Genomic DNA, 9,884 nt, shown 5'->3' on the forward strand with positions numbered 1-9,884 from the left:
TCCCGTTCGCTAGACGCGAAGGGATTCCGCCCGTGACGCGAGAGCCTTCCGAGAAACGCTCGACAGCCACCACATGGCATTTGTCGCCGTATCACGCGCCTAGAGCGTGCCGCCGCGTCACTGCGCCACACGCCAGCCGCGACCACCACCGTCCGCGTTACACGTTGCGACGCACCGCTCATCGCCCGCGTCACCCGCGGCGCGACTCACCGCGGACCTGTACATACGCTTGTAAATAGTTATGTTTAAGGAAATAAATTCATAGTGTAATTATCCGAGAAATACACGTTTCGTTATTACCCGGAATCCCTCCTTCCCTTCGCCTGAACCACTTTCGATTCCTGGACACGCCGGCGAGCTGATCCGCGATTTCGAAGGGTAGGTCGTTTCACAGAAAATAGTCGAATTAATCGCAAGACTCTACTTTTCGGACGAGGACGGCGAGAGCCGACAGCTCAGCTACGGCAAGAGTAGAGGGAGTGGCTCGAGGGAAAGCGGTGCGAGGTTGGGGAGCGAGAGATTCTGTAAGAAAGACTCAGAATTTAACAAGAAAGGCTAACAAGTGTATTTAGTCGTGCTACAGCGTAGTTAGCCTCGTCGATCTCGAAGGGAGATCCGCAGGTCGTCGATTCGCGATGTTACACAGCAATACGAGCCTCTCATACACAACGGTAGCGGAAATATAAAATCAGTTATTCTCTTCGATACAACGAGCTCGTTTGAAGTATAATTTCGCGTACGAGTACGCGAGGATAAACGAAATCGGAGGTGATACACGCTAGGCTCGGTATTCGCCGACGCGCATGCGCCGCACGCCCGCAGACTCTGGCGTGCACGTACTCGTGGCGCGAATAATGCCTCTGGTAATTACGATAATGCCGACTCTGCGGCCCCGGGAATCCTCCGAAACGTTCGTTACAAATAATCGGCCGGCGCATGCACGGGTGCGAACCACAACACTAAATACACGGAACGACATGTAATATACGGCGGCTTGGCTGCGACTTCCGGCGGGCGCGAAATACGACGGTCCTACAACAAAGAAATCTCGAAACGCGATGTCGAACGGGGCGACAGAATCAAGTACTCTACTGACTGTAGCCGAGGCGCAAACGAGAACGAGAATCCATAACGTGGAATTCAGGGCGATCCGTCCGGCATACAAAATCGGTGGCTTTACAATCGATGACGTTCGTCTCACCGGGAACCTCTTCTCGCACGGCATGGCAGCTCTCGCTCCTTCCTTCGACAGGATCGTCGCTCGAGATCGGTAGCACTCACTTAGTCGTCCTGCGTCCTCTCTCCAGCTTCGTCACAGCACTTCTTCTTCTTCTTCTTCTTCTTGTATGGGCTTCCGTTTCCGCCAGAAACGATACAGCCTGTGCTTAAGAGTGAAATGCTTCACCGAGATGGTGAGGTCAGATCAGGTGCACCAACTGAAGCACTAAGCGAAGACCTAAAAGGGGAGTTATAGGGAAATTTCAAGAGATTGGAAGTACGTGTGGAGGAGATGACAGAACTTAGGGCATGGATTCTTTAACATGGGGAAAAGGTCGATTGCATATAAAGGAAAGTTCTTTTTGATAAAGAAATGAAGCTTTCCGGATTTATAAATGCAAAGCGGGCAGTAGAAAACAACGTGATTGATATCTTGACGCAGGTCCCCGCATGGACAAGCAGGGGAGTCGACTATGTTTTTCCTGACCAGACTGTAGAGCAAGTTGTAGTGATTGCTTTTGATTCTGGATACAGACAATTTCTTCTCTTTTTAAGCCCTTATTATGGAACCAGGTCTTGTCAGAGTAATCCTTGTAGAGTTCAAAATATTGAGTGCCCTTAATCAAGGCGGTTGACTCCAAGAATCCTTTGAAAGATGCGGAGCGATGTTCTTTGACCTCCACCTGGAGATCCGGGTAGGGGATTTTGAAGAGAGAGCGTCTGCCGTTTACCGCAGCGTGTTTAGCCAATCGGTCGGCCTTTTCGTTGCCTCCGATACCCTTGTGAGCAGGAATTCAGCAGAGAGTAATATTCATCTTGCGCGACTCAGCCAAAGAGAGCTTATACTTAATATGATGGATGATGTGATTTCCATGATTACAACTTAAGGAGGCGAGTGTTTCAAGGACGCTCTTGGAATCTGAAAAGATTATTGCGTTTTCAATGTTGAAGTCAAAACATGTGTTAACGGCTAGTAGGATAGCTCAAGCCTCGGCTGTGAATATCGAGGAGGCAGAGGGTAGTTTTTCGCACGAAATAAATCCAAGGCTAGGTGAATAAACACTAGCTCCTACCATTGAGGTTTTGTCGGATTTGGAGCCATCTGTATAAAAAGCGATTGTCTCTATAGAAAATTCGGCGAAGTATTCTTGAAACCTTGTTGAGACTTCCTCTGGCGAGGAGTCATTCTGTCCGGTGGGCATACAGAAGTCAATATCTTTACAATAGACGGAAGTTCTATAATCGTAGTAAAAGGCTGGAAGAAATGAAGAGCGATGGATGTCTTCCAGAACATGCTTGGTGGCCATGTATCGTGAGAAGATCGGAATCCTTTTCCTTGCTTTTGCCAGACTATCTTCCGTAGTGGTAAGCGATTCAAGTCGACGCAAACTGTCTATTACCGGATTGAACTTAGAGGCATAGGCTTTGTAGAGAAATTTGTCCGTGAGATACTCAAATCTTAGTTTTAGAGGAATCTCCTTGTCCTCGGCGAACATAATATTGATCGGGGTTGACATTCTGTAACCCATAGACAATCTTATGGCTCGATATTGTAACCTTTTCAGTCTTAGAAAGGTTCTCTTATTTCCTTCGACCCTGAATATCAGGCATCCGTATTCAATAGCTCCACAAAATATAGCTCTGTATAGACGCAACATGGAGTCCGGGTGAGCGCCCCATCTGGTACTTACAATGGAGGCCATAGCGTTTGTTATAGCTTTGCCTTTGTGTATAAGGTATTTAAAATGAGCTTTTCCCTTCAAGGAAAGATTAAGTATTATTCCCAGGAAGCGAACAGTATATACTCGGGAAATTGGTTGGTTATTTATTGAGAGATTCAGAGGAACAGATGACAAAGGATCCATTCTAGATTTGCTAAACAGCATCCAGGATGATTTAGCGGGCGACAGCTTTAGTCCTTTGTACCACAAAAAGTCTCGGATCCTGTCCAAGGTTGACTGCAATGAGATAATAGCGTTACATGCATTCTTGTCAGAGGCAAAGAGGATTATGTCATCCGCGTACTGTAAGATATATACCCCTTGACCTAGTAATTCTCCTATGCGCCTCAGGTACAGGTTAAAGAGAAGAGGACTCAAGATGGAACCTTGCGGAGTGCCCTTGTGAACTAAGAATGGACCCCGTAGATGACCATTGTTGACCACAAAAATCTTCCTCTCGCTAAGAAGATTTTTGACAAACATACGTATATTAGCAGGGATTCCTATATCAAGCAGATTCTGCAGTAAAATTGCCGGGATAACGTTATCAAATGCGCCTTTGATATCTAAAAACACACCAATTGTTACCTTAGATTCTAAAAAGCCAGCATGTACATAATTAGTGAACGTACTTAAGTTGTCCGCACAAGATTTAGACGGTTTAAAGCCGAACTGGAAGTCTGGCAGGATGGGACGCGATTCCACCGCCCAATGTAGGCGAAAGTAGATAATTTTTTCTAGCAGCTTCATAATGCAAGAGAGCAGCGAAATGGGTCTGACACCCTTTCCCCTGTTTTTGGGGATAAAAATAAGGCTGATTTCCAGTTTTCCGGAGAAGATCCTGACTCAAACAATTCATTGAAGATATCAAGAAGTTTACCATGATGTTTCTCAGTGAGTGAGTTCAGAATCTCGTAATCGAGCTGATCTAACCCCGGCGCCGATTTGCGTTTAGAATAACTCATGGCCAGATTCTTCTTGCGTTATTTTTTCATCGAGCGATGAGATCACATTAGGATTGTGCGCATCTTGCAGTCTCATGTGTAAGAGAGAGGGCAAATTTCCGTCAAGGCACGAGTCTGGACATAGATTAAAAATTGCTTGTTCAATTTCTTGATCAGAGTAAAACTCTGCTTTATCTTGAGTCAGATTGTGGTTTCTAAAAGATTTAATAAGACTCCATAATTTAGAAGTGGGTGTTTTACCATTAAAGGAGTTACAGAGGTCTCTCCATTTGTCCCTCTTAACTTTATGAAGAGTTTTGGTGCAAGATGCGCAGACTTTTTTATAGACAGTGAAGTTCTCCAAAGACAAGTGCAATTTGAACGCATTCATGGCCTCTTTCCTACTCTCTATTGCAGATTGACATGCCTCGTCCCACCACACCGGCGAGGCCTTGTAATGTTTGACGAGTTTCGTACGAGGCGAGATATCGCTGCCAGGGAAGAGAGAAGAGATTTGGTTTTTAATCAAGCTTACGAAATGATTGTAGTTAGAAACTGCTTCTTTATCATTAATGTTTTCGAGAAGGTGGAAGTCCCTCGTTAGTTGCGTATGAAAATCAGCTTTTTGAAGCTTATTGAGTTTTATTTTGTATAAAAACCTTTTTTTGGATACTGCTTCAAATCCCAGCCAAATGGCGATAGGAAAATGGTCACTATCAGCGGTGTCAGGCAGGCTGTCGAAAATGCAGAAAAGAGCGAAGGATGCTGTTACAATTGCCAAATCTATAACTGAAGAGGCCGATCCTGGGGGTGATAGGGATGTGGAGTTCCCATTGTTGATAATAACGAGATTACGATGATCGAGGATGTCTACCATATTCCTGCCTATTGTATCCGACTTGCCATATCCCCATGAGCTGTGGTGGGCATTAAAGTCCCCTAAAAACAAAGTATTATTGAGCAAATTTGCAAGATCAAAAAGAGCTGTTAGTGCTACGAGAGGCGTACGTTTATTTGGATGTCTATACACATTAATGATGGTAAAATCTATCCTGGGGGAATTGATTTTAATGCCTTGAATTTCGAGCGAATCATGAGCGACAGATGAAGTGTCAATAAGTTCGAATGAGATGTTGTTTTGAAGTAATATACATATACCGCATTCCCCTACTGCCCGCCTATCTTTTCTGATTATTCGGAAATTGTTGAGGTGGATTTTACTTGGAGGATTTAATAGAGTGGATGCAAATAACGTCGTACAAAGAGGCTAATCGGTGAATGTCCGGCATTCTACCTCGTATTCCTCGGCAGTTCCAAGACATAGCAGACAGATTGCGACCTTTAAAGTTATGCCTAGTCGAATGAGCTATAGACTGAGGGGACGGAGAAGGGGAAGGGGTAGGGGGGTGACGGGGGAAGAAGGTAAGGATAGGGAAAGGGGGAAGGGGGGAGGGAAAAGGGGAGCGGGGACCGTGTCCCGGGGAAGGGAAAAAGGGGGTAATAGGGGGAGGAGGGGGGAGGTAACAGTATTGATGATGGATTTACGGATGATAAAAGTTGTTCGCCCCTTCGAATGGGTGAGGGGCCTGCGAGGGATGTTGCGGAAAAACCGTGTGCTGCTGAGACGTTGAGTTATTCGAACTAAAAATGTTAGAAAGCTGATTTAGAAAAGGCGAAATCACTTTAATTAATGTCAAAATCTTGTTTATTATCTGCGAGAGGTTAGGATTACCTAGTCCACTACAGGAATTAAGTAGGTCTAGAAGAGCCTCGAAACCGCTTGACTCTCTATTCGAATTCCGATTGGAGAAGGGGGAGGAGTTTCCTCCGTCCGAGTTTGAATTCGAATTAGGTGTGCTAGTGAAGTTTGGTTGAAAGCCGACTCCGTTGCCCGAAAAAGGAGGGTTGACGCCCATTGAGATTAGGATGAGGATTCCTGTCCTCCGCAGCATTTCTGCGGAATTGTGCCTCAGTGACAGAAGGAGGGGAGGCAGAATTTCTGTTGGCGTTCCTATTTATCTGCGATCTATTCTGTCTAGGAGGCGAGCCTGCCGCTATCTGTGCGTAAGAGGCCTGTGAACCTGAGGGATAATAATCGCCATCGTTAATTCTGTTCAGCATTTCAAATCTATTATGAGTAGGACAGCAAAAGCGCTACCCGATTCTGCGTTAGCAAATTGGGGGGGAGGAACCTGTACTATTTGCGGGAAGGGAGGGAGCGTTCAATCTTTTTTTCGCCTCTGCGAGGGGTATGTTCTGGATAGCTGAAAGAGTGAGGATTTTCTTTTGGTTCTTTAGAAGAGGACATTTGGGATCCACAGGGAGGTGCTCACCCGAACAGTTTATGCAGTGCGGTGTGTCTTCTTTGAGCGGGCAGATAACTTCATTGCCATGTGGGGCATTGCCGCAATAGATGCAGCGAGGCTGACTGCGACAGGTAGCACTGACGTGGCCGGCTTTGTAGCACGAGTAACAAACACGAGCTTTAGGGATGAACGGATGAACTTCATGCCTAGCCCAAAAGAATGTCACATGAGTGGGAAGCGATTGCCCTGCAAATTTAACACATATGGTGCGTGAAGGCACATATTGGGTGTCACCATTTACCGTTACTTTTCTGTTTAAGCGCTGTACGCTGATGATTTTGTGTTTTTGGGTTGTTGACAAAGAAGATTTAATTTCTGCAACATCAAATTCTTGCGGAATATCTTTAATAATTCCTGTTCTCAACACTCTGTAATTAGATATAACCGCTTTAAGATTGAAAGTTGCTAAGTCCGGATTAGAGACCAGTTTATTAGCGGCCTCCGCAGTTTTGCATTTGACCACGATTTTACCGATACCAAGACGCTTCATTTCAACAATACCAGATGTAGGCATAACCTTATGTAACTTTACCTACTTGGGCGAAGATTTTCACCGGATGTTGCATGTTATTTCTATTGTTGCCCAACGCATGGATGTGTACAGCATAAGGGGGATGATCTGAAGCCACGTACACGTTTGCTCTTTCTTCGATTCTACGCGATTTATTGGCTTTGCCGGGTACGCTGTTGGGGACAGCTTTCGAACAACCTGGTGCTTCGGCATGGCGAGAAGGCGAAGATTCTGAAGATGCGGGCTCCATGGAGGTAGATACAACTTCTGTGTCTCGAAAAGAGCGTTTATTACCTTTTTTAACGCCGGTTGAAGACAAGGTTATTTCCTGGTCGTTGGCCGTTAGGGGTATTTCGCCGGACGTTTTATCGTTGCCAGAGATATAATTTCTGTTAAACTGCTGAGGTTGAGAGTGCGCAGAATGCGCAGAGGTGTTGTGCGCAGATACGTTGTTGATGATCCGTACCCAGAAGCACACCGAAGCCCGCGTTTGTATTTATTAGGGGGGAGGGAACGGGAGGAAGAAGAAGACGGTGGATATGATTGAGCAGAGAAAGTCGCAGGAGACAAAGGGGGGAAATTTTGAGAGAGGGCTAATTGCCCCTTGAATGTAGTAAAACTTTCGAGTGGAACTAATAACGTTTGATTAGCCGAAGGGGGGGAGAAGTAAGTCCGGGGTCCGAGTATCGCCGAGAGCCGGCGGACTTGCCGGCTCATTATCTCGGCCCCCAACGCACGAGGCCGAAGCCTCGTACATATCGGGGATTTGCACGTCCGACTGACGCAGGGGAAAAAGATTTCGCGTGAGGGCACAAGCTCGAACACCATTTGCCGAAATTTTCCCGACGAGAAGCAAATAATTGAACACTATATAAGAGCGCACTAAACACACGTCCGTACCGTAACCAGCGCTACACGCGAATCCTTCGTCACAGCACAAGTGCCGGGCACCGTTGCTCCCGGGATCACGTCGGGTCCATAGAACTTACAATACATGGAAGGGGAATGGGGAACCGAAGTGTCAAATGGAAGTGAGAAAGAGAATCTATACTCCTCTCTCTCACTCAGTTGATTTTTGAAAATGCGCAAGCGCGTCGTTTCCTGCTACAGAAATAAAAAGGTGCGCACGCAAGCCGCGCGTGCGTAATTGCGAAAATCAACTTCGCAAGAGAGAAAGATATATCGGACCGCGGACGTGGATCTCTCTGTTCAACTTATGGGCAGTCCCCTTTCATGTACTATAAGTTCTATGGTCGGGTCGGTGGGTCCACGTGATGGATCCTCCTGCGACCCAATTGGCGGGTGGTGTCTCGCGGCCTCCGCGAATCGCATGAGGCGCGCAGCGCGGCGGGTTCTTTGTCCCCCGCGCGCGGAATTCGAACGATTAGCGGTCTTCCTTGACGCTCGCCCAGGGGGCCGATCCTGCGGGAATCTCTCTTTCGTGTGGACGTCTTCTCCCTGGTGGCATTGCCCTGCTCCGGCGGGGTGCCTGTCGCGACTCCGCATATGAGGTCTCTCGTTCGTCCTTGAACGCAGAGTGGCCATCCTCCTTGGTCTCGCCTGGTTCTCTCCGCGCAATGACCTGAGCGGCTTCCTCCTCGAGACTTTTCGTCCAGCTCGGTGCCTGTCCTTCTTCTTGAACCTTCTTGCAGGAGTGGTGGTGAGACGAGATTATCCTACAAATCTTTTGAGAGCCACCGACACGGTATTTTATATAGCTAAGATCGCTACGGAAACTAAAAGAAAGCGTTATATGGTGCTCGGTATTCGGATCACGGGAGCCGCGCAATCACGTGGTCCCGCGACTTGTGCCGCGCGCCCGCCTCCGGAAGATGGGAGGACATAGAACTCGAGCTTTCGTCCGCGGTCGGGTCCGTAAATCCTTTTGTGACGGATCGTCAAAAGGATGTCACGTCACAGTACATATATGTGTATTCGATAAAGATAAATATATGTATAATATGTTATATATAATGTATAAATATTTATAGATTTGCCGAAATGATCAACGATGTATTCAGTCAAACGATCTTTGTTCAATTTTTCGTCAGTATTATGGTACTGTGTTCATCAATATATTATGTGTCTACTCATATGACACGTACAAACATAACTACATTCACAGTCTACATATTTTGCATGTTTGTGCAAATTTTTATGTATTGCTGGGCTGGAAACGAAGTTACACTTAAGGTAGTCCGTAAAAATATATATTTTGACAAATAATAATGTTTGCACGAATTTTACGATTAGAGTAATACAATTTTTAATTGCAGTTTAATTATTCTGATTTTTATTATTTGTGTAGAGTGCTGAATTGGGCGAGATGTTATATGCAGACTGGATATTAATGACAAGAAGCGAACAAAAGGATGTACTGATGATTATGAAGCGCTGCACAAAACCCATTAAAATTACTAGCAGTTTTTTAGTGACATTATCTCTGGAATCTTATAGCAGTGTTAGTATTAAAATTAACACTAGAATTACTAACGATTAATTTCTATTATTTAAATGTATGTGTGTGTGCGCGTGCGTGCGTGCGTGTGTGTGTGTGTGTATGTGTGTGTTTGTGAAAAGAGATTAAGAGAGAAAGTAAATAAACTAATCATTACATTGTAAGGCCTCTTGCACCAATCCCCTATTAAGCTCATCAGTGATTACAGATTACCAACGTATATAACGTATTAAGAACATACATGTCAGAGCGTCAGCCCTAATCTAATATAATTTTGTGTCTAATTCTCATGTTGGTTAGGCATCTTAAAAATCAATCGACTGTTTAAACATTTCTATTTACATCGAATACTTTGCATGAAATAATACAGAAGAAATATTTTAAGGCGATTCTAAATTGGAATCAAATTCGAAGAATGTCGCTGTTTTACTGACGATTTACGAGTATGTATGCGTGCGATATTGATGTAGTGTGTAGTATGATGTGATCATGTTTACTACCAAATTGATATCGCGCGCACACATCGTAATAAATTTTCAAGAACATACATCTTTCACAGTATAACCAGTAGGTCCACTCAGCAAAAAACTGAGTCTTCGCGCAGGTATCGCCGCGCAACTTTTGTTTTGGGTTGGATCCAGTGAAATGTAAGACGATAGGAACGTA

At 45.3% G+C, this 9,884-nt stretch overlaps 1 protein-coding gene across 1 annotated transcript in view; it reads right to left on the reverse strand.

Moving 5' to 3' along the window:
• Positions 1 to 8,144: 8,144 nt before the first annotated feature.
• The window catches only part of LOC105448515, an 18,844-nt gene continuing 17,104 nt past the window's right edge, over positions 8,145 to 9,884 (reverse strand). The window contains exon 3 of the mRNA XM_011687163.1: positions 8,145 to 8,496. Coding sequence (XP_011685465.1) covers positions 8,145 to 8,496 — 352 coding nt within the window. The remainder of the gene's footprint in view (positions 8,497 to 9,884) is intronic.

The sequence above is a fragment of the Wasmannia auropunctata genome, unplaced genomic scaffold (genome assembly GCF_000956235.1).
Source record: "Wasmannia auropunctata unplaced genomic scaffold, wasmannia.A_1.0 LD336116.1, whole genome shotgun sequence".
In the NCBI taxonomy this organism is placed as follows: domain Eukaryota; kingdom Metazoa; phylum Arthropoda; class Insecta; order Hymenoptera; family Formicidae; genus Wasmannia; species Wasmannia auropunctata.